The sequence below is a fragment of the Gossypium hirsutum genome, chromosome D13, assembly GCF_007990345.1.
Source record: "Gossypium hirsutum isolate 1008001.06 chromosome D13, Gossypium_hirsutum_v2.1, whole genome shotgun sequence".
NCBI lineage: Eukaryota > Viridiplantae > Streptophyta > Magnoliopsida > Malvales > Malvaceae > Gossypium > Gossypium hirsutum.
The window spans coordinates 3,624,858-3,652,584 of NC_053449.1; the positions used below are offsets into that span (position 1 = coordinate 3,624,858).

General features: G+C 34.7%; 2 protein-coding genes and 1 long non-coding RNA gene across 5 annotated transcripts; 1 reads left to right on the forward strand and 2 right to left on the reverse strand.

Moving 5' to 3' along the window:
• Positions 1-4,607: 4,607 nt before the first annotated feature.
• On the reverse strand, positions 4,608-10,226 carry LOC107918401 (uncharacterized). Of its 2 annotated transcripts, none has more exons than XR_001690090.2 (5): positions 9,892-10,226; positions 9,265-9,643; positions 8,826-9,184; positions 8,657-8,722; positions 4,608-4,807 (listed from the first exon to the last, which is right to left on the reverse strand). It is a non-coding gene; the product is annotated as an uncharacterized lncRNA (long non-coding RNA). The 2 variants fall into 2 exon arrangements; XR_001690091.2 differs by having other exon boundaries at positions 9,265-9,667.
• An 802-nt stretch (positions 10,227-11,028) lies between these two features.
• On the forward strand, positions 11,029-17,415 carry LOC107919836 (uncharacterized). The gene is made up of 11 exons (XM_041109997.1): positions 11,029-11,451; positions 12,322-12,443; positions 12,793-13,237; positions 13,356-13,471; positions 13,732-14,515; positions 14,746-15,207; positions 15,424-15,612; positions 15,695-15,922; positions 16,054-16,390; positions 16,514-16,682; positions 16,788-17,415. The coding sequence occupies exons 1-11, from the start codon at positions 11,269-11,271 to the stop codon at positions 17,281-17,283; spliced, it is 3,531 nt and encodes a 1,176-aa protein (XP_040965931.1). The 5' UTR covers positions 11,029-11,268; the 3' UTR covers positions 17,284-17,415.
• Positions 17,416-17,508: 93 nt separating this feature from the next.
• LOC107919835 (ATP-dependent DNA helicase Q-like 4A) lies at positions 17,509-27,419 on the reverse strand. 2 transcript variants are annotated; one of them, XM_041109996.1, is made up of 27 exons: positions 27,374-27,419; positions 27,236-27,285; positions 26,479-26,601; positions 26,227-26,394; positions 25,745-25,802; positions 25,109-25,534; positions 24,556-24,726; positions 24,339-24,469; positions 23,700-24,063; positions 23,488-23,619; positions 23,040-23,126; positions 22,804-22,931; positions 22,049-22,169; positions 21,811-21,962; positions 21,600-21,735; positions 20,744-20,867; positions 20,596-20,666; positions 20,456-20,524; positions 20,038-20,160; positions 19,785-19,943; positions 19,603-19,683; positions 19,357-19,518; positions 19,204-19,259; positions 18,831-18,966; positions 18,653-18,747; positions 18,410-18,487; positions 17,509-18,016 (listed from the first exon to the last, which is right to left on the reverse strand). In XM_041109996.1, the coding sequence occupies exons 3-27, from the start codon at positions 26,484-26,486 to the stop codon at positions 17,641-17,643; spliced, it is 3,612 nt and encodes a 1,203-aa protein (XP_040965930.1). In that variant the 5' UTR covers positions 26,487-26,601; positions 27,236-27,285; positions 27,374-27,419; the 3' UTR covers positions 17,509-17,640. The 2 variants fall into 2 exon arrangements, with proteins under 2 accessions (XP_040965930.1, XP_040965929.1); XM_041109995.1 differs by adding an exon at positions 26,682-26,767 and having other exon boundaries at positions 27,236-27,385.
• Between the last annotated feature and the right edge of the window lie 308 nt (positions 27,420-27,727).

Sequence of the window (27,727 nt, forward strand, 5' to 3'; positions counted from 1 at the left end):
TTTTTTCTATTTGGACTTGCTAATAATTATTATTATAAAAATATAGGGATCATGTGTTAATTAATATAGAGACTAAAATTCAACATAATAGAGGGGCTAAAATCATAATTAGACCTTTAGTAGGGCTAAAATGAACAAGGTTCAATAAACAATAAATAATTTAAAATTGATTTAAAAATTGTTTATTGCTTGATTAGTATGTAATTAATAGTATTATTATTGTTTATGTACTTATTTTATTTATAATATAATTATTAAATTTTATACTTGATTGTTTTATATAAAAAATAATATATATATGATTATCATTTGTTCATTATCCATGAACATTATTCGTGAACTTGTTGATTTAATATTCACAAATAAGTTCATTTAACAAAAATAAACGAACATAAACACTTACAACTTTTAATAAACGAACACGAGTACAATTTCGAAATTCGTAATGAATACAAACTAAACATGAACAAATTTTAAAAAAGAAACACATGAAAACGGATCTCTTCATTTACCATCCTAACCTTTTTTTTTAACAATCTCATTATAAGTTTCGATAATATCTGTTTTTTTTTTGACACAATGTATAGAACTACCTATAGTCTCACTTCAACCCATAAATAAGAGGATAATGTGCCTCAACACATTTAAACTCGCGTCTTGTTGTATTGATAATAATACTCATTCCAATTGAGATAAGACTCAATCGATTTTACCATCCTAACCTTTAAATTTATTAATTTTGTATATAATTAACATTTTAAAAATATAAACCTCATTATACACAGATAAAAGCTTTTAAACCGATAAGATAGATATTTCAATATTATCTCGAATAGAAGAAATCTAAAGGATATATTGTTCCATTTTAAAGGCCAATAGGGAGTAGACATGTAAATTGGAAAAGTATACTTTCCTGACTATACATATTGGAACTTGTAATTGTAGAACTAGAATCTCTCTTGTCTTTTGTCTCTCATAGGCTTTTCTTTTGGCCCTTTTCAAGTGTGTGTAATAATAAATTATTAATGTTTTGAAAGTGAAGAAGCTTGTTGTAGCAAAAAGGAGAGGTGTGCTCCCTTTTGATTCTTGATGCAGCTTTTGATCTTCTTTTTCTTTTTCTTCTTTAACTTCTTAATGGGATTTAGATTCACTTTTGTGTTATTGCAACGTTCTATCATCCAATAAGTGTTTCATTCAAAATCATTGTCCATAACCAAAAAAAAAAAAAAACAACCTAGGAGGAGTTGTTTTATGCTGCTTTTTAACATTTGTGCCTTTTCAAATAAAACTGTGTTGTATAAAATATTATATAAAATAGAGACGTCACATCATCTTGTATCTCTTACTAATTATTTAATGTCATTTTAACATCTATTTTCATGTCATTGACATATCATATTGGTAATTTTTTTTACCTTGGATCCTGGACCTTGTACCTAAGGTCTAGAATTTAAGGTTTAGGGTAAAAAAAATTACCAAAATGATGTGTCAATGACATGAAAAAAGATATTGAAATGGCTTTAAATAATTTATAAAGGATACAAGATGATGTGGCGTCTTTGTTTCGTACAATCCTTTCCTTGCAAGCATATTAGGTTCAGTGAAAGATTTTTTTTAATCACATCTCGTTAAGTCACCTAAGATCTTGTTGTTAATGCTATGAGAGTAGAGTTCGACCCATCCAATCATATCTGGATAAAATACTCCAAGATTTTATTTGTTATACTTGATGAACCTACATAATGGGACATCTATTTAGAATAACTCATGTCAAACTTCTCTATTTGTTAAACCTCATGAACCTATATGATGGGACATCTATTTAGAATAACTCACGTCAAACTTCTCTATAAAATTCGTTTGTCTCCGAGAAAACTTAAAGCAAAAAAACAATAGCGAAACTTTACTCAACTTCACACAACTTTCCAAACCTCTATAACGTCCTCAATTGACTCTTGATATACCAGTGTGAACAATATTCAACCATCATCTCAAACCTCCTTTAGTGACTCTGGGCACATCAGTGTAAACCACAACTAACCATTGTCTCAAAACTTTGTATCAACAAAGATGTAAAGGGTAAAACTCAAAGTTGATTTAAAATTTGAGGTTCATCGGACTCAATTGCAGTGAGAAGTGACAAATAAAAAAAAACATTAAAAATGGGCTATTTGGGTCCGAATATCCAAAATAACCCAACAGGTTCACATTCCTAGTTTTAGTGAAGCCCATATTTAAAGTCAGCCCACCCAATATTGCCCAAAAATTATAACATTTTACTTTTTGTTCTTATTGTTAATCAAATTTTTATAATAATTCATATTTTTTATCATTTATTAATTTGATAAAATCGTACAATTAAATTATAAAATTAATTCTTTTTTATAACCTTAACAAGTGCTTATAGAAAATAATTGAAAAAAAAAACACTGTCGAAAACCATATGTAAGTTTTAAAAAGAGAGAAAAATTACAAAAAATTTTCCATCATTAATTTTTTAAATTTATAATTAAATTATTTTTAACTCATTTAAAAATAAAATTGGGATTATTATAGTCTTGTTCAGCCACTACAAGACGTTACTGGGCTAGATGGATCTTAGGCTAATGATGATTAAGACCAGCAACACATAAGATGAACTATATAAGCATTCCAACTTACAAATATTTTTCGATGCTTAAGTTAGACGAGAGAGTACGAAGATTTAAGCCTTAACCGTTTCTTATTTTCTATTGGTTGAGATTTACGTTCTTACCCATCAAAGGTGTTTTCTTGTTTGTTCACTGCTATTGTTATCTAATCCTTACGAGTACCATCATTTATTCTTAATAAAAACTCGCCCGCTGTACTTTGATTAATATTCGTTAATTTAAAAGATTTCTTTTCTCTTGAGCTAAACAATATAATAGGGTCAAAAGCTCATTTTCTAAATTTAATATTACTTTTTTATTTTATTTTTATCAAATTTATGGAAAATTTTGATTTTTAAAAATTAAAATGAATTTTATTTTGTAATCATTAAAAAAATAATAGCCACTAAAGTTGAGGTGTGGGGCTGAGTGGATCACTTTTTTCCTTCAAAGGAGATCCCACATGTAGGGGCCCAAAAGACGAAAACAGTTTTTATATGGTTGGGATTTTCCCTTCACACGTGCTTCTTGTGACAGCCAACTAGTCCAAAGCCCGGAGCCCAATTATAAGACTCGAATTTTTCGCCTAAATTTAAAACTTAATCGATTTTTTTATAATTCAATTAAAATGTTAATTTCGAGAAAAAAAATTTCAATCATACAGCCTTTTGAGTCTTAACTCAATTGAAATGAATATTTTTATCAATGCAGGAAAATGTGGGTTCGAGTGTGCTAAAGCATATTATTCTCCTATTTATGGGTTGATGAAAGAATAATCGATTGGTCTATTTCTATCCCTATTTGTAACTAGATTGATATCACCCACGGATCTAGACACCATAGAGTTACTGTTTTGAACTTATCAAGCATAGATCTTGCAGGGACTATTCCATCTCCATTGAGAAATCTATCTTTTCTTGCTTGGCTCGACATTCTTGACGATAGTTTTCATGTCTCTTTACCCATTGAGTCAACAAATTTACATCAATTGAAAATTTTGAATTTTGGTAACAACTTCAATGAAAAATCCAAACATGGATTGAAATGTGATATATAATTAATTTATAAATATTAGATTTATGGCATACCCTTGATGTGAGTGAAAATTTTATGTAATTGATATAAAATTTAATTGTTTTGATTGAAATGATAAAATTGAAATTGTGAAAATCATGATGTTTTAGGTTTACGTCTCATTATATTGATATATTTTTTTATATTTTATATGAAAATATAAAAAGATAAAAATACCCTCGAAATAATATTTATTATTTTTTAAAATAATGGTTTTTGACAATTTTACAACCAAGTTAGAATTCAGTTGACGAGTTATACCAACTCAATCAAACTCTTAAATAATGTATAATTACATGTATAATCATCCGTACAATACAAATCACAAACAATACATGTCCAATTAATTAGGATTATAATAAATGTAGCACAAAGCATTAAATAAATTTATATAGAGTTCACACATAGTGAGAATTAAACCCAAAAAAGTTTCAAAAGAATTCACATGTGACATTTGCGCATCTCGAAACTCAAACTTTTATAATTTTTTTAAAAAGTAATCCTTTTTAGATTATTTTAAAAGTTTATTTTTGTGTATTTTTATAAATATAAAAATTTAATTAAAGAAATAATTTATCAACTGAATCTATTCTTATGAAATATGTATGTACCTTAACAGTAACGTGATTAGTATGATTCAACCAATAGTGTAATAGCAAGATAAATAGTTAAATTGATTAGACCTTCTATTAGTTGAATTATTGGGTTAATGATAATTAAATTAAAGAAAATAAAATTAAAATTATTCATAATTAATTAAACGGTTGACTTTTGTTTCAATTTTTTATTTTTGATCCATTCATAACAATTTCTCTATTTTTTTATTATATATTATTAATCAAATTAGTCGGACCACTGATTCTTGGTTCAAACGGCTAGTTCAATCTAATTTTGATAACACTATTTAAAAGATTAATTATTTTTATGTATTTATAAACCAATCACTTTTCATTGAATCTAAAAATCCAATTGAATTAAAAAATAAATCATGGAAGTGATATAGAGTCTGCTACCCTAGCACGCTTGTGTCTGCCGCCTTTGGCAAGTTTTTAAGTTTTCTTGTTTCGTCTGTCTTATCTTCTCGATTTTTTGTGTTTTTGTCCCTGGAAAAAGTATGGAGAATGAATTAGCCCAATTAACAATTAATGAAGAGGAGGATGATGTTATTCAAATTCAAGAAAATCCTGGAATGGAAAGAAGAGAGCAGTTTCTTTAATTGGTGGGGTGTTTTCTTACAGCAAGTATAATTCATTTTCCAGCCATGAAAAGTACTATGGCAAATCTGTGGCATCCCGTTCGAGGAGTTCGAATTCGAGATCTGGGGAAAAAAAGGTTTTTATTTCAATTCTTTCATCATATGGATCTGGAGAGGGTTTTGAAAGGTTCCCCATGGACATTCAATAACCACTTGTTGATACTTTATAAATTAAGGTGGGAGGAGGATCCTATGCAGGTCCCTTTAGTGTTAACCCCTTTCTGGGTTCAGATTCATGACGTTCCTATTGGTTTGTTTTTTGAAAACTTAGCAGTTAATCTAGGGAATTTTTTGGGAAATTTTATGGAATATGATATGTCAAATTTAGGGAAAGAAAACAGGAATTTTATAAGGATTAGGGTCCAAGTTGATATCAGACGTCCTTTGAAAAGAAAGAAGTTAATCGAATTTCGGGGGAGAAAGTCATATGTTCATTTTAAATATGAAAGATTGACACTTTTTTATTTCTTTTGTGGAAAACTGGGTCACAATGATTCTTTTTGTGAGGCAAAAATGTTGATTGGAATGGAAATTGCAGAAATGGGTTGGGACTTATCAATAAGAGCACAATCCCGAAGAGTCCTGACTATGAATGGTGTCTGGCTACGTGAAGATGGGGAGGGGGTTATAGATGGAATTCATGAGTGAAATAGGGGATTTGCAAAGGGACCACAAAGAATAGAGCATAAGAAGAGTTACGGGAAGACAGTTGATCTAATTTTTGGCTTCAATTTGGAAGGTGGTTTCTTAAGCGAGGGTGAAAAGCAGGTTAACTCATTGACGGATCAAGCCCATTATGCGATGGATCATGATTTGGAGGACGTGGCTTTAGCATGAGAAGAAGGTAAAAAAAGATCTAGAGTGGAGAATGACGATTTTTAAAGAATGAGGGGATCATCTCCCCGGTAAGAAATAGGAGATTGATAGACCTTAATCAATTGACATCGGCGGCTGCCAAGAGGCAAGCCGGCTGGGAGTTATGAAAATTCTAAGTTGGAATGCACGTGGATTAGGGAGTCCACGGACATTTAGAAGACTTCGGCATTCGCTAAAGAATTATGACCCCCACATAGTCTTCTTTATGTTGACGAAACTTGGTAGAATTTAAATGGAAAGAGTTCGATGGAGACGTGGTTTTGTGAATGGCATAGAGGTGGATCCAGAGGGAACTAGAGGAGGGCTATGTTTGGCTTGGAGAATGACGTCAATATTTCTTTGAAAAGTTTCTCTAAAACACATATTGATGTGATAGTGCATAATAGTGAGAGGGAGGTTATGTGGCGACTTACAGGCTTTTATGAGACTCCGTACACACGAGACAAGGAAGATTCATGGGCTGTCTTGAAAAATCTCTATAATGAAGAGAATATCCCATGGTTTGTTTGTGGAGATTTTAATGAAATCATGTATGGCTTTGAGAAAAAAATAAGAGGTATGCCCCGTGATGAGAGAATGATAGAAATGTTTCGGAAAACTTTGGAATTATGTCAATTGAACGATGTGGGATTCGCGGGTAGATGGTTCACATGGGAGCGAGGTAATCTCCCAGAAACAAATATACAAGAACGTTTGGACAGAGGGGTTGCAAATAAAGAGTGGATTTCTTTGTTCGCTGAAGTAAAAGTTTAACATTTAGTGCATTCTTTTTTCTGATTATTGTCCTCTTCTAATTGATACAAAGAAGGAACTAAGACAGCAGAATGAAAATAGTTTCAGAATTGAAAACTGGTGGTTTTTGGAGGATTCCTTTGTTGCTGAAGCTGAACACTTATGGACGATGTCAACAGGTAATTTTCTGCAGAAGATGGAATTCTTAAAAATTGGGCTGAAAAATTGGGCAAGAAAAATTTTAAAGAATAAAAAAGGGAAAAAGAAATATTTAACAGCAAAGTTATCCGAGCTACTTGAAGCTGAAAGGGATGATAGTAACATGGCAGAGATGATAGATACGAGGATTCAGCTAAACTTGGAGATTGAGAAGGATGAAAGATATTGGGAGCAAAGGGCTAGACTGAACTGGCTCACACTAGGGGATAAAAATACTACTTTTTTCCATTGTCAAGCAACTCAGAGGCGAAGGAAAAACACGATCAAGAGTTTACAAAACGAGCAAGGTAGGGATACGGAAAATCTACAGGAAATGGAAGAACTAGCAATGTCCTACTTTCAGAATTTATTTGCATCAGAGAATCAAGAAAATTTTGATTATTTGCTCTCGGGTATTAATCGATGTATTCATGACGAGGATAATAAAAGGCTTATTGTGCATCATACGGGAGAAGAAATTCGTGAGGCTTTCTTTGAAATAGGACCCACTAAGGCGCCAGGTGAAGATGGATTCCCAGCTATCTTTTATCATAAGTGCTGGCATTTTATTGGAGAGGAAATAGTTTCATTTTGTCTACAACTCTTAAACGGAGATATGGTGGTCAGTTCAATTAATACAACTCCCATTGTACTCATTCCAAAAACTAATAACCCAACAAATGTCACAGTTTAGGCCCATTAGTTTATGCAATGTTATTTATAAAGTAATGGCGAAAGCTATAGCGAACAGATTTAGAGGGGTGATAGATAAATGCATTGATAGTGCTCAAAGTGCCTTTGTGCCAAGAAGATTAATTTCAGATAATATTTTGCTAGCTTACGAGATATTGCATTATTTAAAGCAAAAAAGAAAGGAGAAAAAGGGTTATATGGCGGTAAAACTGGACATGAGTAAGGCTTATGATAGAGTTGAATGAGTTTTTATCAAAGAGTTAATGTCTCAAATGGGAGTCGCTCAAAGATGGATTGATAATATTATGAAATGCATGACTACTGTTTCATACAAGGTTGTGATTAATGGAAATGTTGGGTTGAGATTATCTCCATCAAGGGGACTTCGACAGGGGGACCCTTTGAGTCTATTTATTTTACTAATATGTAGAGAAGGCCTTTCTAGTCTCATGAGAAAAGCAACACATGAAGGACTTGTGAAGGGTGTCAAAATAAGTAGAAGAGGCCCACAGATAACGCACTTATTGTTTGCAGACGACTGCTTACTTTTTGGAGAGGCAACAAGCAGAGAGGCTAATGCACTCAAGGCAATATTAAGCGAGTACAGAAGATGCTCGGGGCAATGTGTAAATTTTGAAAAATCAACTATCTTTTTCAGCAGAAACACAATTGAGGAAGACAGACGACGAATTGTCAACTTGCTTGGAGTTCGAAGCTCAATGGAACCAGAACATTACCTTGGCTTGCCGAACATGGTGGGACGGAAGAAGAAGGTTTCGTTCCAGGCTTTGAAAGACAGACTAAAATAGCGTATTGGCAACTGGAGTACGAGATTTTTATCACAGGGTGGAAAAGAAGTTTTTATCAAGGCTGTTTTGCAAGCAATTCCGACTTATTCAATGGCTTGCTTCTCACTCTCAAAATCCTTATGTGACGAAATGGAAGCAATTATTGCAAAAGTTTGGTGGGGAAAGGGTCATGGAAAATGGGGGAATTCATTTGAGCTCTTGGAAAAATATTTGCAGTTTAAAAGAAAATAGAGGTTTAGGTTTTCGTAATCTTACCCAGTTTAATATCGCATTGCTTGCCAAGCAGGGGTGGCGTCTTTTTAATTATCCGAATTCACTTTTAGCCAGGGTTCTTAAAGCAAAGTATTATCCACAAACTGATTTTTTAAGTGCAGAGTTGGGGAATTTACCTTTTCTTACTTGGAAGAGTAACAACATATCTATTTGGACTGATCGGTGGATTCTAGGGATCGAACCTAGCACATGGCAGAGCAGTTACCAAAATGAAGAGCTGGAAACTTTATCCGATCTAATTGATGGAATAAATAAGACGTGAAAAATGGAGGTCGTTTCTCGTACCTTTTAAATGGACATTGTGCAAAAAATTTTACAGATCCCACTTGCCGAAACAGACAGTGAAGACATGCTCTTTTGGAAGGGAGAACCGTCCGGAGAATTCTCAATAAGGAACGCTTATAAACTATTACAAGAAGTTAATTCGGATCCTAGTAATTTATTACAGACCGATTTCAAAGATTTCTACAGAAAATTATGGAGCTTACAAATACCATCAAAAATTCTACTTTTGGCCTAGAGGATATCCTGGAACTATATTCCTACACTAGTCAATCTTCGATGCAAACGATTAACCACAAATGTGAGATGCCCTCGTTGTGGCTCCGGGGAAGAGAATAGTCTCCATGTCTTCCAGCAATGCCCTATAAGTAATGAAGTTTGGCAGAATATTAATATGTCTTGGGTTACATCATATAGAGATCAAAATACGAGGACGGCTTACTTGGGTCTTCGAAAAAGGAACCAAGGAACAGTGTCAGGTGTTTTGCTGTGCCTTATGGGTGATATGGAACTCGCGAAATCAAATGATGCATGAAAGAAAGTTTGTATCAGGAAGGGATCTAGTACAGAAAATACAGACTTATTTAGCTGAACTTAAAGAAGTGGGAAAGGAAAAACATACCTGGAAGACTGCCAAAATACAGAGACAAATGAATGAGAGAATGCAGGACATAATACTTTTTGATGCAGCTTTTGATGCAAACAGGTACAGATCGGCGCCGGGAATTATTGTACGAGACCGGAGGAGAGAGATAAGAGCCTTAAAAACAACCCTTCATTCCAACATATCATCTCCGTTTCTTGCAGAAGCTTCAGCATGCCTAAGGCAATCAAGTTAGGCATAGCTATGGGTCTCCAATCAGTTACAATCATGGGAGATTCGAAAACAATCATCAAAAAATGTCAAGCGACAGATATGGATAAGTCGATTATTGGAGCGGTAGTCAGAGATATTCAAAGTCATAGTTCTCGATTTCAAGAAATTATTTTCCAGTTTATTCAAAAATCAGAAAACTATCAAGCCCATAAACTAGCGAAAGAATCATTAACAAAAGGGGAAGAGAGGAACCTGGTTGGAAATGAGCTGATCTGCAATGAAGGATGTCTGCAGGAGGAATGGGCAAGGAACCCAGACTAAAGATTTTTCTAAAAGAAAGAGATTTGAAAATGATAACGAACTGAAGAAAAATCTTTTTGATAACTGTTATCCTCTGAACAGCTGTGACAATTCAGCATGAAAAGATGGGGTTTTAATTACGTTCAACTGTTAAATTTGACTGGGTATTAATTACTGTTCTTGATTTTTCATCTTCCGATTTGCTTTTTAGGGTCAGTTTCCATGGGGCAAACTTTGTAGCCCATTTTTTGTTTTATGTTTGTTGACAGTAGGAACTAAGCCCAAACTTCTTGGGCATTTTATTGGTTTGACTCTTTATTTATAGTAGCTCAGTCATATTATTCAAAAAAAAAATCCAATTGAATTAACACGAACTTAAACTAACCTACTATGTCTCAACCATCAAACTTAAACCCAAAATAATTAAACTATCTAAAATCTAAAATTGACTGAAATCAAAACTATCTTAATCCAAAACGAAAAAAATCAAAATTAATTTTAACTAAAATCAACCCCACATATGAAATCTCAACGCTAGTAATTATACTATTTTTAAAGGATAAATTAAGCTGAAACTTATCAATCGGGTATTAATTTGGTTAAGAATTTCCCGAAAACCCATTTATTTTATATAATAACAAATATAACTATAAAAAATTTATTATTATTTTACATTTTATATAAAATCTAGAAAGATTTAAACAAAAAAACTACCATTTTAGTGTTTTAATTTTACTATTTCAATCCAAACCTCATTTTTATATTTTTCTAAAAATATATTTTATATTTCTCTTTTGTTCACTCTTACCTTAGGTGTGACGTAATTTTTTTCTAAAGTATTTCTTTAATTTATTTCACTTAAACCAAACGTCCAAACCGACCTTCTTGGAGAAAGTAGAAAAATGCGAAAGAAAGGGCAATAGCGTCATTTCGAAAGGTAAAGTAAAATATAATAAAGAGCCGTTAGAGTCATGATCTGACGTGGCTAACATCCGTACAATCAGGATAAGTAATTTCCCGATTAGACGACCACACACAATTCCAACACGCTTTTATTTTGACAAAAACATTTCCCACAAAATTTAAAACTAAGAATTAAAACATTTAAAAAAGTAATTTTAAAAAAAAAAACCTTAAACGCTCTTTTTCTTTAAAAGCTTTCAAACAAAACTTCCAGAACAACAAGAAAAAGAAAAAGGAAAAGGAAAAAAAAAACACTGTAATTTCTTATAATCAATAAGAAATTTTCTACGCCCGATTGTAAATTTTTAGGATAATCGTGATTGTGGAATTGTATAGATACGTTTTGTGTGTGTAAATTTGGTGTATATGATGATGATGGAGACGCCGGAGAGTGGGAGAGCGGTGGCTTTGGAATTTCCGGCGAGTGAGACGCCGTCGTCTTCGCGTGTGCCGAGGAGGATTCGGAAGAGGCTTCTTGCTGAGTGTAAGAGTCCTTCCACTGTAGAAGAAATCGAAGCCAAGCTTCGACATGCGGATCTTCGTAGGCAGGTAAGCCAAGAGTTTTTTTTTCTTTTTTATTTGTTGAATTAAAGATTTCCGTTCTAATTGATTTTATTTTATTTTTTGAAATATTTTTTTGCGTAGTTGGTGAGAAATTAAAGAGGAAACAGTAGTAACGGAGAGGATTTTTGAAGAATCTTTAATTTATAAATAATTATTTTATGAGCTACTTGGGCGATAAACTGAAACAAGTAATTGGTTCGGTCGAGATCAATACTGATTTTTTTTTTGGGGGGGTGTTAAGAAGGACCGAGAATTTGATGATGATTTTCAAAGTTAATTCCATACGGTTCTAGAAGAGATATGACTACGAATCCAGCTAGCTTGGTGGTGGTTTAGATTGAGTCATTTTTTTAGATATAAAGAACAAATTAACCGAAATATAATTCTGCTATATTTCCTAATCTATTTTTCATATTTGTTTTGGCGGTGGTTGTTTTAATTATCTGGGTAATATAGAGTTTACGATTCCATTTTGTTAAATGAAATCTAGAAGATTTCATATTATGAAAACACTTCCGTACATAAAATCTTTGTTCTGAAGTTTGCTTCTTTGTGTTAGGTAAACGGGTGGGGTGGGTTGTTCCTGCCTGAATTATTTTTGCACTTTTTGGTACTAAATTTCACGTACAGACTTCTCTCGTTTCTCTTGCAAAGCTCAAATTTCCATGGTTGTTTTTGAATAATTTGTTTACTCGCTAACCAACTGTAGTTTAGGTTCCATTATTTTACACTTACTGTGAACTGTTCAATTTACTGCATATCTACTGAAATGTGCGGCAAATTAACTAGAACTGGAACATTTGTTTTCTGTAGTCTCTTTACTTATTTTTTGCTGTGGTTGCTGTTTGATTGTAGCAATTCTATGAAAGCCTGTCAAGCAAGGCAAGGTCAAAGCCAAGAAGCCCCTCCAGGTCCTCAAATGAGGAAGATCTTGGTCAGCGCCTTGAAGCGAAGCTCCAAGCTGCCGAGCAGAAAAGGTACAGCCAAATCTAGTGTTGTACTGCCTTTGATGATTATAAGTTGTTTCATTCTCATTCTTTATACTTTTTGCAGCATCTTAAATTATTTATTCTTATAAGTTGTTTCGTTATCATTCTTTACACTTTCTTTAGCATCCTTTAACTATCTATTCAAAGCTTGCTGTGTTCATTATGCTGTTTCCAAAATATTTTCGTGTGTGGTTTGTTTGTACTGCTGTTATGTTCTATATGGATTTTGACAGCATGGAAGTTATCTGGTACATCTTTCAAAAGATATAACAAATTCTAGTTCTGTGTTGGCTGTAAATTTTGTACGTTGAAAGCTCACAGGCTGGTTAATTAACAGGTTGAGCATTTTGGCTAAGGCTCAGATGCGCCTAGTGAAGTTAGATGAATTGCGGCAAGCAGCAAAAACTGGGGTAGAAATGCGTTTTGAGAAGGAACGTGAGAAGCTTGGCACGAAAGTTCAATCACGGGTTCAACAGGCAGAGGCTAATAGAATGCTTATCTTTGAGGCTTACAGCCAGCGGAGGGCAACCCTAAGAGAGAGATCATCACAATCATTGTTACGAAGGATGGCTAGAGAAAATAAATATAAGGAGCTTGTGCGTGCTGCTATTCATCAAAAGCGTGCTGCTGCTGAGAAAAAGCGACTGGGGCTGCTTGAAGCAGAGAAGAAGAAAGCTTGTGCTAGGATTTCGCAAGTTAAGAGAGTTGCTAAGTCAATCTCTCATCAGCGTGAGATTGAGAGGAGGACAATGAAAGACCAGTTAGAAGACAGACTGCAAAGGGTATGCATTTTCCATTACTTTTGTATTGTATGGTTCTCCCAAGTGCAAATGTGTCATTGTTTCTTCTTAATATTTTATTGCATAGATTTCGTCTCTCTTATTAATAATTGAAAAATAGGCAAAGAGACAGAGAGCAGAGTACTTGAGGCAGAGAGGAAGATCACATAAATCTGTTCAAGAGAACTATACCAGGATGTACAAGCAAGCTGAACTGCTTTCTAGAAAATTAGCAAGGTATAATAACAGCATTTCCTAGTTGATCATTTGAGAGATGTATTTGTTTCGTGGACTGTATGTGCTCGGTACAGTTTATTATCTATTGTTGCAATTTTCAGAGGGTCTTTTGAAAAATATCTTTTGCAGCAGTAGAGAATCCTTATTAGGAATTATTACAAAATCTTTTTTGTCAAAAGATTTCATGCATCAATTTGGGTCAATACCTAAAAGGTTAAAACTACTAATATTCTAGTATCTAATACTTTTGTATTCTTCAGGTGCTGGAGGTGGTTCATTAGGCAGAGAAAAACTACTTTAAACTTGGCAAAAGCCTTTGATTCCTTGAAAATCAATGAGAATTCTGTTAAGCGAATGCCATTTGAACAAGTTGCTCTTCTGATTGAATCAGTTACTACCCTTCAAACTGTGAAAGCTTTGCTCGATCGAATTGAGAGCCGCATTAAGGCCGCAAGAGCAGTTGGTGCTACTGATCATCTATCCAGTTTGGATAACATTGACCATCTTCTCAAAAGAGTTGCTACTCCGAAGAGGAGGACCACTCCCAGGACCTCAATGAGAAGCAGAGAGACTAAGAGAGTTGTGTCAGGAAAGGAGGCTGCCAAAAGTCTTACTACAGTATCAAGGTATCCTGTCAGAGTATTTCTTTGTGCATACATGATATTGGGCCACCCTGAGGCTGTTTTAAGTGGTCAAGGAGAGCGAGAGATTGCTTTGGCCAAGTCTGCAGAAGCATTTGTTCGAGAGTTCGAATTGTTGGTAAAGATCATTTTAGAGGGTCCAATACAGAGTCCGGATGAGGAGTCTGACTCTACATTAAGTAAACCTTTGACATTTAGGTCACAGCTCGCAGCATTTGATAAAGCATGGTGCTCCTACCTTAGTTCTTTCATGGTGTGGAAGGTTAAGGATGCTCGGTCATTGGAAGAGGACTTGGTAAGAGCTGCTTGCCAGCTTGAGCTCTCAATGATACAAAAGTGCAAGTTGACTCCAGAAGGAGATAAGACTGCTCTTACTCATGATATGAAGGCTATTCAAAGACAGGTCTTACTATCTCACTATTGATCTTTTTTCTGATACCAGTGAATATCAATGCAAATTTATAAATACACTCTGATCAGTTTGACGACATTTAATGATGCAGAAGTTTTTCAAACTTTTTAATTAGTATTAACTAATTTATGTTTGGTTCAAAGTTTAAGTTATAACCAAAGTGACTGCCTTGGTCTTAGATTACACTGCAGAGAATCCTCATTGAATTTTTTTAAACACAGGTTATGGAAGATCAAAAACTTTTAAGGGAGAAAGTGCAACATTTGTGTGGAGATGCTGGAATTGAACGAATGGAATGTGCACTATCTGAAACACGGACTAAATTTTTTCAATCAGAGGAAGGTGGCAGCCAAACAGGATCACCAATTACGCCCTCCCTATCTTCAAGCACAGATGGTTCTCCTAGTTCTTTGACTGCTAGAACTGATAATGGAACTGATCTGGCTCAGATGCCAAACCGTGTTGTCCGCTCTCTGTTTAAGGACGATGAAGATAGCACATCCTCATCCAAGAATTCTGTTTCCTCTGTGACTAGCAGCAGCCATTTAAACACTCAGTTAGCATCTTCTATTGAAAAGCAACCAGTCTCTGAGAATGAATTGATTGTTAATGAATTTCTTCATGAAAAGTGTGGTTTTGTTGATAGCATCAGTGGCATCGAGGAAGATCAAAATGGCATAAAGGTTTGTGCATTTCTTCTTATTATTGTTATTTGTACTTGAAGCAGACACTCAGAATCATCATCAGAGTTTTTGACACTTTTGCAAGCTTTATAACTGTTATGGTTGGTTTGATGGGATTTTATGAAATATTCAAATAAAGGAACTTATCTTAGAATTGATCATTTTCTTGTCTGCCATGCTTGATACTTATTATCGTAAGTTCTTCATCTTCTGCAGGCAAAGATAAGAGAAACAATGGAGAAGGCTTTCTGGGACGGGATCATGGAATCTATGAGTCAGGATAAGCCCAATTATGACAGAGTTCTTGAGCTTGTGAAGGAAGTCAGGGATGAAATTTGTGAAATGGCTCCTAAGAGTTGGAGAGAAGAAATAATCGATGCTATTGATCTAAAAATTCTCTCCCAGGTTTCTATCCTGCCTTTATCATTTCCGTTTTAGAATTCCATCTATGCAGTCCTAATTATTTTACTTTTCCCCCTTTTCAAAGGTGCTGAAGTCAGGCAACCTGGACATTGACTATCTTGGAAGGATTATGGGGTTTGCATTGACCACTTTGCAGAAGCTCTCCTCTCCAGCCAATGATGATGAAATGAAAGCTGCTAACCAGAGGTTATTGAAAGAGTTAACTGAGATATGTGAAGCCAAGGAGAAGCCGGATCATTCTCCTGCCCTTGCAATGATAAAGGGTCTACGTTTTGTCCTTGAGCAGATTCAGGTATCTTTTATGTCCATTTCTTTTCTTCTTGATAGAATGAATTCATGCATCACCAGTTTTGAAGGTGTTAAAGTTGGGAAAGAGGAAGTTCTTTGTTTTCTACTGGTGCATAATATGCATTTCCTTGACAGGATCTTAAGCAAGAGATCAGCAAAGCTCGTATAAGGATGATGGAGCCATTGCTGAAGGGACCTGCAGGTTTGGATTACCTTCGGAAAGCATTTCAGAACCATTATGGGTCTCCTTCCAATGCTGGGTCTTCTTTACCATTGACAATGCGGTGGCTTTCGTCTGCTTGGAACTGTAAAGATCAAGAATGGGAAGAACACCAAAATTCTGTGTCAACTTTGAAGGCCCAGGATAGTTCTTCTCGGGATGTTCATACTCCCATCACGCTTAAAACTGGTGGAAGCTACAATTCAGCAAATGCAAGCCAAATGAAATTTGTAAACCCTTCTAAAGTTACAGGTTTGGATATGAAACTGTTCAAGTTGTTTGAATCTAAGTCCTAAGTGTAAGCCGACTGACATGTGCAACCATTTTAACATACTGATGAGTCATATGTTTTTTGGTCGGATCATGAACAACCAGAATGCAAGGGAGATCAAGTTGATATGGTGGTGAGGCTTGGTTTGCTGAAGTTAGTAAGTGGAGTTTCTGGTCTAACTTCGGATTCTCTGCCGGAAACCTTTACTCTTAACCTCGCCAGATTGAGGGGTGTTCAAGCTGAGATTCAGAAGATAATTGTAATATCCACGAGGTATTCGGATGATTGATTTCTTGCAAAAAAATATATATATATATTTTGTAGCCTTCTGACAGTGAACAAAGGATCTGATCTAAATATCTGATCATTTACATGCAGCATTCTTATTTGTCGGCAAATTTTCTCAAGCGAGCAAGTTGTAGCTAGCCCTACTGACATGGAAAGCATAATATTGATTTGCACCAAGCGGCTCTTGGAGCTCTTAGACCGTGTTGAAGATGTCGGAATTGAAGGGATTGTTGAAGTAATCAGTGGGTTCTCAAGAGTAACAGACGAGGATAAGGTTCAAATGTGGAAAGTTATGATGGGGAGGATGCTAGCAAAGAGCTTGCAAGCTGGGGATGTGGTGTTTGAAAAGGTATGGCGTGCTGTTTACTTAGCTTTTAGAGGGGTTGTGTTTGGGGGGAGTGGTGTCTACGGTAGAAAGTTGGTGGAAATTGCCCTCCGGCAAGTCGGGGCTGGGACAGGCAGTGGTTTACTGACTGAAAGGGTGGTGAAAGCAGCGGAGGTGTTGGTGGTTGCAGCTACAGTTTCTGTCAACGTCCATGGGCCTTGGTATATAACCTTGATTGGCAATATGCGATTGTATTTGTAGATTTGTGGAAGGAATAAGAAGAAACATAAATACAATGCACACCTGTAAATATAAGTGTGTACAAACTAAAACCCTGCACTTAACTGTGGCGTTTCCTGTGTTTTAATAAAACGTGCTTAGAAAATTGCTTTATATATGATTTTTTTTATTTATAAATATTATAACATTTCTAATTATACTAAATTTTATTATATTGATTTGATCTTAATTACAATCATTCGAATATTATTTGAAGCAGCTCATGTAATTCCTCGGCCATTTCACAAAAATTGTTACTAGAAATGTAGGTTTAGTGGTAAAAAGTTTACATTCTATTAGCAAAATTAAACCAAAGTTGGTTGAGATGTTACACATGTTTCATGTTCTAGGCCAAGAAGGTAGCATCCTTCCATTTATATTGACCTCTACCTGCGGGCGGTTCTCTTTCGATTCAACGTCATATACATAATCAAGGTCATCAAAATCCAGGTCATTCTCATCAGCAGGGTATTGATGATTATTATCACTGTTACCATCTTTGTCCTGCCTTTCCACTGTCCTTCTCTTGGACCGACCAGTGCTTCTACTGAAGTCGTCATTGTTGTCTATGTTTGCGTTTGTGTTTCTTCTCCTCTTTGCAGAATCATTACTGTCATTGCTGCTGCCACTATTGATTTTGTCTGTTTTGTAGTGTTCCTTGATGGTAGCTTCAATGGTTTCCAACAACCGATCTCCGTATTTGAGTATCTTAGCCCTGTATTTTGATTAAAAACATTTTTGTTATCATATACGAGCAAAAATTATAATAGAAACTATTTTCAAGGATGGCAATACGTCAAATATAAGTAATTTTATAATGTTTGAATCCGTGAATCCGAATAAATTAAAATATCTATTAGATACCTGAATCAAATAAAAATATTGGCACTTAATAAGTAAAAAAATAAAAGGTGAATAAATTGATTCAGATATCTGAATCCAAATGCAAAAATAAAGTCGATTCAAATATCCAATTCAAATAATGGATATTCGAAGGTTTATTTTGCATCCTCTATGGACCCATTACAGACAATAATTGGATTATCCGAATCCAAATATCTGCAAAAAGCAAGTCAAATATCTACAATATCTGAATTTCAGAACTTACTTCCCAATGCCATTGATCTCGAGGAGTTCTTCCTTTGTTCTTGGAACCCTTTTGCTTATGTGCTGTAGGGTAGCATTTCTAGGTGAAGAGGAAAAAACATATAAGCTTAAAAGAAACAATAAAGATAGCATAAAACTAGAATTTCTAATGACCTTTTTCCTCTCATTGTATCCCAGTTTCACTGAGACAAAATAGTGTGAAATGGAAACATAAGCGATGAGTGGCAGAATATTGAGAGATTACCCAAAAATGTGGTATGCCATGACCCCTTCACCAGCTTCTTTAACGAGAATGGTTCGAAGCATTCGCAAAGCAGAATACAGTTTTGCAGACAGATTCTGTCGTAAAAACATATAATAAGTTATCAAGAAAACCAGAATCATGTCTAGTATATGAGCAGGAAGGCATCAAAGAAATGTACCAAGTCAACTACGGACTGAGATTGGGCCGGAGTGTCAACTCTTGGAGGACTTAGCTTCCCTGATGTGGTCAATGAGCCTTTTGCTGGAGTCACTTCTGGTTTGCTCAGTTTACCTACTTTTACAGTGCTAGGGAATCTACATTGTATTATCAGATGTCAGGAAAATTTCATTGCTGTATTCTTAAAGCAAACTTCGAGCAACAAGGATTCGAATATAATGATATATATGTGTGTGTATCAATTCTTCAACGGAGTTGATATAACTTGACTGATAGCATTAACTCAATCAAGAACTTTATAATTAGCATACATACTTCATTCTACTGATTGCTACAAGTTATGATAATACAAACAGCAAAAAGAAACACTGAACCTTATTATGATTGCCTGCCTGCCAGAGAAGAGATTTTTAACCTGGGATTCATTCACCTGGAAACAAATCAAAGTAGCAATTATGTACTCGCTCTGTTTTAAAAGAACCAATTCGGCCAAGTGAGCATTGTGAGAGGTAGGTATTGGGGGATACCTTCAGCACTGATGACACAGATCCATAAATATCACTCTTTTTAACGTCTTCCAAAAGGTACTCCTCAACAACGAGATGATGTATTATGCGGGAAGCTTCACCTTTGGCTAGATGTTTTCCCACACCGTGCAGGCTCAAAGTCTCATGTCTATGTTTTTTGACCTAGTTTCAGCATTACCCCAAAAAGATTGTAATTAGAGAAGGTAATGGAATAAACAACAGCCAAACAATGTGTTTAGGACTCACAAATTGGCTTAAGGAACCTCTGTAGACTTCTAAAATATGCGATGATGAAAACTGCTGGCCTGTTAATTTTACAAGTTCAACCTAGCAATGCAAGGGTGATATAAGCAAATTGAAATCATAGGTTCATATACCCAATAAAGACGGGGAAAAGAAAGCAACAGAGATGCAAAATTCCTTCAAACCAGTTGTTTTGCTATATTTGTGACATCCTTATCAACAGAACTTCTAGTCTTGCAACAATTATCACAAGTTTTTTGGCAGTGTGTGGAATCGAATTTTTCTCCAAAATGAAGAAGCTGTAAAAGACGTCTGCAATCAACATCATTTTCACAATAACTGACCTGAAACATTAAGATCATAATTTAAGATAAATTGAAATATTATAATAACAATAATAAAATCAAGGGCAAATACACCAGGAGTTTATATCAATACCATGCGTAGGAGATTTTCAGTATTTGTTTCCAATATCCTCCCTGAATTATTAAAGCGACTATGTCCAGTAATCAAGGGGCTTTGCTCTGCAGCTCCTTGACTAATCATATGCTTGACTCGTATCTTCAAAAGAGTCAATATGTATAAGTAGGCAGAAAAGAAATACCACTACCACTTCACTTGATTTATCCAAGACGTTAATATGTGAAAAAAGACAGGAAAAGAACAGATATCACTAGTCACTTTAAGTTTGTTGAGCATAATCAGAAGGTGGATGAACTCATTTCCTAAGGATTTAATAATTAACAGTCACTTTAAGTTTGTTGAGCATAATCAGAAGCTGGATGAACTCATTTCCTAAGGATTTAATAATTAACAAAAATCCCAAATATGCATTACATGAAGAGGAGCAACTTACATAATCGCTGTAGCTATAATACAATAAGCAAGATGAGCGTTGACCATCTCGACCAGCACGACCACACTCCTAAAACATGGCAAAAACATATTAAGCATGCAGAATTTTCAGACTGCATGATGTTTAATCTCAATGATTACCTGATGGTAACCTTCAATTGATTTTGGAAGAGAATGATGAATGACAAAGCGAACATCTGGTTTGTTGATACCTGAAAAAGAAGTGTTAATGCATGGTTGTTTTCCATGAATGAAACAACCGAAAAGAAAAAAAAAAGGGGAATGATACCCATTCCAAATGCCACTGTAGCACAAATTATGTTGATTTCATCTTTGCTCCACTGCTTTTGAATAAAGGCACGTTGTGCAGGATCCATATTACCATGGTAAAATGCTGCCTTATGCCCATATTCCTAAAGACAGAATGCACCATTATAGGCATGGATGAATTAGATGAAAAAGGATAATTGATTTGATTTCTCATAAAATCCAATTCTTCAGTTAACCGGATTCGTTTAGAGTATGAAGTTTAAGGATTAGGCAGATATAATATTCTACCCATCTACTTAATTAAAAAAATTCCTAGTGCAAAAAGCAGTCTTTTTGCTAGCAGATGGGCAAAACATTGAGCTGATAAATTTTCTTCAGTACTTGGACATCGACAATACAACTCTAATGTGATAAAATGGAAGAGTTACAACCAAAAGGCATAAATACAACTTCAATACTTATCTGCATTCGAACTAGTTTCCTCAGCTTGAATACAGAAATTGTTTACAATCTTTTTCCATTTTCGTTATATTCCACCATCATAAAAAGGTTTCATGATCACATTAACCATCATTGAAAAACAAAAGGAAAACCGCAAATAAGATTTCAAGAAAGGTCAAGAGAAGCATGTTATGCCATAAACGTGCTTCCTTGTACCTCTAGACTTAAACACCTTTCAACTAATTTACAGTGTGCCACTTAGGCTTAACTTAAATAGTAAGTGTAAGGTTAGATTTGCGTTAGAGGTCCTAAGTTGGAGGCGAAGTACCTTGTTTGCACCCCAAAAAAAATCATAGTTGAGTGCTTTCAAAGAGTACAAACAGCTTGTTTCGAACAAGGAAATTAAAAAAAGAAAATAAACCAGAAAGACAAACCTGCAACTTCTCCGAAACTTTTTCACAATCCATTCTAGAAAGACAATAAATAATTCCACATTCATCAAAATGGTTTTCTTTGATGAACTTATCGATATCTTCCACACATTTCTTGGTTTTGGGGATAACAGAATACCTGTGATCGTGAAATCAGAGATGATTTGATATATATAAACATTCAGTTACAACCCAATCTTGATTCAATACTTACCATAAATTTGGGCGATTAAAACTTTGCCTGAATATGATGCAGTTAATGAGACCAAGAGCTTGCACAACATCTTCTTTTACACTGGCTGTTGCAGTAGCAGTTAAAGCTAAAACTGGAGTCTTTGGAAACTTCTGTTTCAATATACCAAGGCCCTGGACAAATTTATGGACCAGCGTAACGTCAAACAAAAAATTATATGAATATGGCCAACAGTATAGAAAATTCAGAGGTTTACAACCTGATAATCCGGTCTAAAGTCATGCCCCCACTGACTCACACAATGAGCTTCATCAATCACAATCCTTGCAAGCAAGTCACGTGAATTTAGAATGTTCAGATGCCGCAAGAGGACATCACTCCTGTAATCAAGATAGAGGTTATACAAGCAACTAAGCCTACATAAAAATAAAAAAGAAAACAAAAACCCAAGTGTATGCTGCTGATTTTTCCTATCTGTATTAGTACACTTGGGAATAATATTACAATAATAGCTAAAATTACCCACCAGAAACACATTGTGGAAAGTTGTAAAGGGAAATTTTTCTAAAATTACAGAGAGAGGATGTTTAAGGCAGAGAAAGAATGGGCTCTTTCCAAGGAAAGACAAATGGTAGAAAAGGAATATCCAATGCTTTCAAAAAGAACCAAGCAAAAGTTAAAAGGTTAAGTAGCAATATTTTGTCTATAAAAGCTATTCAAAACAATTTCCTTGTTGATAACCTTCATGTTATGTTCTATGAAAATTTTAGTTTTAAACTACCAACCAATACTAGATGTCGCTTTTAGTATGGTAAAATGTAACACATTTATAGTTAGAAGAAATAAAGGCTTTGTTCTTTAAGTAACTCTATAAAGTCATCATTGAACTTCTTGATTTCTTGCGTGAACTCTATTCTTTCAAAGTAATAGAGGCAAGTGATGCAGCCCAAGTAATCACCTCAGATATCTGTAAACACCATATGCAATAATATAAAAGAATCACATGACACTCACCTAGCCACTTTCTCTGGTGTAACGTATAACAACTTGTATTTACAATAATCAGAAGTAAGCTCTCTAAGGATCTCCTGTTGTTCACTCCAATCCATATTGGCACTCAAGTAAGCAGCAGGTATATTTGCCTATCATACAGTCAAAAAGGGTAAAGAAAGTACATTCATCAATTAATGCAGCTTACCAGCCATCCAGAAAAAATTAGACTATATCAAGACATGTATAAAACATATTACCTGCAACAAATGCATTATTTGATCTTGGATGAGTGAAACTAGGGGAGAAATCACCAATGTTATTCCTGGACAGATAAGAGCAGGCAGCTGAAATAGAAGAACAAACAACATGCTTAAAGTCCATCCTTATGGAGTATCATGCAGGCATCAACCAAAGCCTAAATAAGAAAACTTTTGTCCCTTGTTACCAGTGATCTAAAGCAGAATCAAAGCTTAAGAAGAATAAAATAAAAGTTCAATCCATATAACAATATATGCTTCTCCAAAAGATGCTGCAAGACATCAAAAAGATTTAGCTCCACAAAAGTGGACCAGAATAGACAAAGCATGTCCGTACCACTAAAATCGCATCAAATTGTAATGGCAAAAGAGGCCAAGAGAGGCAAGCAAACTAGTAGTTGCCTGAATACAAAAGAACCAGAAACAAACCTAGAGAAAACCACTTTACCTGATACGTCAGGCTCTTCCCCCCTCCTGTAGGCATAAGAACAAAAACATCATACCCACTCATTGTGGCATTAATAACCTCTCTTTGGTTGGGGCGAAACGAGTGGTTTCCAAACACCTTCTTGTTATTTGCCTAAAGAGAAAGTGGCAAAAAACATTAGAAAAGATCATGCATATGGAGTATGAAAACTTGTAAACAAGTAAGCCACACACCTCCAGCTTTCTAGTCCATGGAAAATCTCTACTACTCCACTTTTGGTCATTTGAGCCTTCAATATAATTTACGTCAATAATCTGTGGAATGTATGGTTCTCTTTCAATAGGACCTGATGGAACACCAAAACTATTTACAGAAGAGAAAGGAACTGTTGGTGAATTCCAATTGTCATACCCATTTGGTTCATTACGGGAATGAACCTGGGTATCAAACTGAATTGGGTTAGGGCGTAATGATGTTGTTTGTGGTGTTCCATATTGGAAGCTGAGAGTTGCTGTAGATGCCGAAAAATTTGACTTTTGCCTTTCCACATCAGAGATATATTTCTCAAGCTGCTGAATTTGCTTATTTAGCTGCAACCTGACCATGAACATGAATATATTAATAGAAGCACAGACATAGGAGTTTTTGGTTCTTATCAGTTTGAAAAGGATCTGAATTTGTAGAAAATAAAATAGACTAATGTCCAGTGTCATCCATTGCACTTCATCCCCATTATTCCTAATTTAACTGCTTTTATTGTCTCTCTGTCTTCTATGAATATCATTCTTCAATATGGTTGCCTGACAACAAACCTGATTTCAATAAATCCCCTTGAAATGAAGTGCGGAATAATAACAGGTTTCAGGACAAACCTATCTTGGCGAAGCTTCTCTATCTGCTCGGAACTCAGGTTGGTAGCATTGTCAAGTAATTCATTAGACACGGCAATTAACATGTCTTTCATTTCCTGTACATGACTTGCTGCTTCTGGGCAGTGTCCTAACTGCATTAATTTCCAGAATAAGGGATATAAACTTGGAGAAAATGAAATGACATCAGAGTAAAAGAAAAAGCAGATACGATGTATACCTTACACCCATGACTGCAGTTTGAGCATAATTCAGGAGGCAAACAAGTTTCTTGTCCTGCAAAAGCATTTTTATCGACACTTGGGGTAATAGGCGGAAATTTAGAAACTGAAGGTTGAGGTGTACAAGTTGACTGATAATGTTCTGAGACAATCTGATCCACATCAATATCCTGAAGCCCAATAATAGGCCGAGATTAACACTGATGTATAAATTAACTGAAAGAATAACTCAAGTTTGATATAGTCATCTACTAGTAGTTCAAAGAAAAAGGACAAATAAATACAAAAAATCAGCATAATTAATAACATCAGAATAGCTAGAAAGGGGTACAACTGTTAAAGCAATCAATAGAAGACCTTGATACAGTTGATATGACCAATTGTCTGCATCAAAATAAATCCCAGATTCAACAGCTCCACTCAAATGAAAGCAAAATGCAAGTTAAAAAAGAATTTGACTGGGGGAGAGAGATGTAGAATTAAATCAATTTCATGTACATACCCAATTTTTAACTCAAATATCACCAAAGCAGACAAGGTGAAGCAGATTACCTTCAGTAAGTCATCATCATCAATTTCACTAGCCAAAACCTCTGCAGACTGCTCCTGTTGGACACCATGGAAAGTTTGATTCTTTAATGATCCGCCAGAAACTTTAGAATTGCTATGGCTGAACATCGATGTTGTAATCCCACTGTTCCCTCGTAAATTATTTCCGCTTTCCATGGTATTGGCATTATTTGATGGAAAAGAACTGGTCATGCACCTTCCAAATCCATTGACCTTGCCATCAGTTTCACTGCTGTTTGGATGCACATGCATATGTTCAGACCACTTCATGCCTGATGGCTCTACAAGGGTAGATCTTCCTCTCCGATTATGTGAAATCTCATCTGTTGAAGTCTTAACTGGAGCACTTGTTCCTGGTTTTAAGTAGGTCCTGCAAGATGCTGGAAGGCTAGAAAGAATCTGCCAAGCCTGGGAGAGATTTCCATAGAAAAGCTCAAGACTTAAAAATGTCAACACAAATAAAAATCCAAGCAGGGAATATCTAAGAATACAGAATCTAAGTCTAATATATGAAGGAAAATTATCTGGAAATAAGAAGAACAAGCAACTTAAAATGCCATATCTCCCCTGAAAACCAACTATGATGAAAACACTAGTTAATATTTCAATCAAGTTTACCTTTTCAACTTGCGTATGCTGAAATATTTGGGAATTCTGAATCTGGCGGGAAGTTAACCTTAAAGACATGAGAAAGGTTTGTTAGAAGAATCAATAAGTAGGTCAATGGAATTAAACTAAGAGATTATTCCTTGGATGCTTTGAATTATGTAATACAACACAATCAAAAAATCTTATGAAGGTATCACATAATAACATTCATTCTGTGATTAATAGCTGCATCATGATATTATTCTTTTTCTGATATAAAGCGGCAATTACCAGAAAGCCTGTTGTTCATCTAATAACCAAATGTCAAGCTTTACAGAGTAGATTCCCACATTACTAAGTAGTAACCACAGCCAATTTTGCTTTATAAAATGTTTAGTTGTACTAATTCTAAACCAACAAAGCATAAGACATGTTATAAGGGAAATATTAGAGAGAAAGACTTAGAAAGTGCTACTCGAAGAAAAACATCAAAGTATATAACAGTAACCTACCGTGCAAACATTGTTCCTTGAGGTTTTTGCCCTTCTAGGGAGAATAGGAAATTCGTACACAGAAACTTCTTTTGACATGCAAACTTATCATGTGCGTCGAAATGCTGCAACCAATTGACTTTGGGAAGTTTGTCATAACATTTGTGAGATTCAACTGAATTGCTTTGACTGCATGTAGACAACAATGAAGAATTAGCCAACCAAGAAATGCAAAAATAATAGATAATCGTTATAGATAGAACAAAGACATACTCGGGCATGGTATGCTTTCCCCTGGTCACTGACTAACATAGATCCTGATTTCTTGATGAAAGACCCATAGCCCTAAAACTTCTCCATTAATAAACCCTAAACCCTAAACCTTATTGATGCAAGCTTGAACATAAAAGAGAGAAATATATTAGAATTTGATAAACATACAGAAAGGGACATAATTTTAAGTGAATGAGTGATACCTGCACCTTGGAGAATTTGTCCCTATTTTCGAAATCCAAACTATTTTTCAAAAAATAAGTAAAAGAAAATAACTCTTCTCCCGTGCCTAAAATCAAGCTTTCACACATTAGAAGAAATACCCAACTTTCTTTTTCCCGAAAAATGCTCACATTTAATGGAATGTAATAGTTCATATGTGACAAATTTGCCAAATGCTTCAGTTATAATACTCATCACTTCTCCAAACTAGTCAAGATAAAACAAAATGTTCCCAGGTTTATCGAATCGCTGGCATGTTAATTGCATTAATGAATACAAATTAAAAAAATAAATAAACAAATTCAGAAAATGTAAACAGCGAGACTGAAAAATTAAGCCAAAGAAAAGAAAAACAATGACAAATGGCTAAACAAGTAGCGCCTAGTTAGAGTTAACTGATAAAATCCAAAAAAAAAAACTTCATGTATTCAAGAGCTACACCGGCTAAAATAAGTTGAAAATGCACTTAAATAATGAGAGTGAGTGAAACTAGATTTGAATTGATTGAGAGAAATGAATCGAAGAGTGAACTGACCTTATTTTGCTATCGGATTTCTTTTAGGGTTTAATCTGAGAGAAAACAATCTGCACAGCAAAAAAATAAAAATAAAAATGAATTTGCAAATTCCAAATTCCAAATTGCAGAGAAAGAGAAAAGGCGCTTTTAAAATACAGAGCGGCATTGGAGTGGCGGGATAATTCGTCCTGTTTGTTAAAATGAAATTACTTACTACCCGTGTTTTTTTCCTTCATGAAATTACCTCAATTACTATTTCTTTGTAAATATTAAAAATTTTATCAATGGAAAATACGGATTTAAAATATAGGCATATAATAAACCATGAATTTTGTGATTTGAAATTAATTAATTATAATAACACATTAAATAAAAAAAATTAAATTATGAGTAAAACGAAATTTAAACAAATAAATACTGATAAGCTATAAAAGTAACATATTTTAATCATATTCTTAATACATTTATTAATGATTAATGATGTAAATTAGTGAATTTGATGCTCATTAT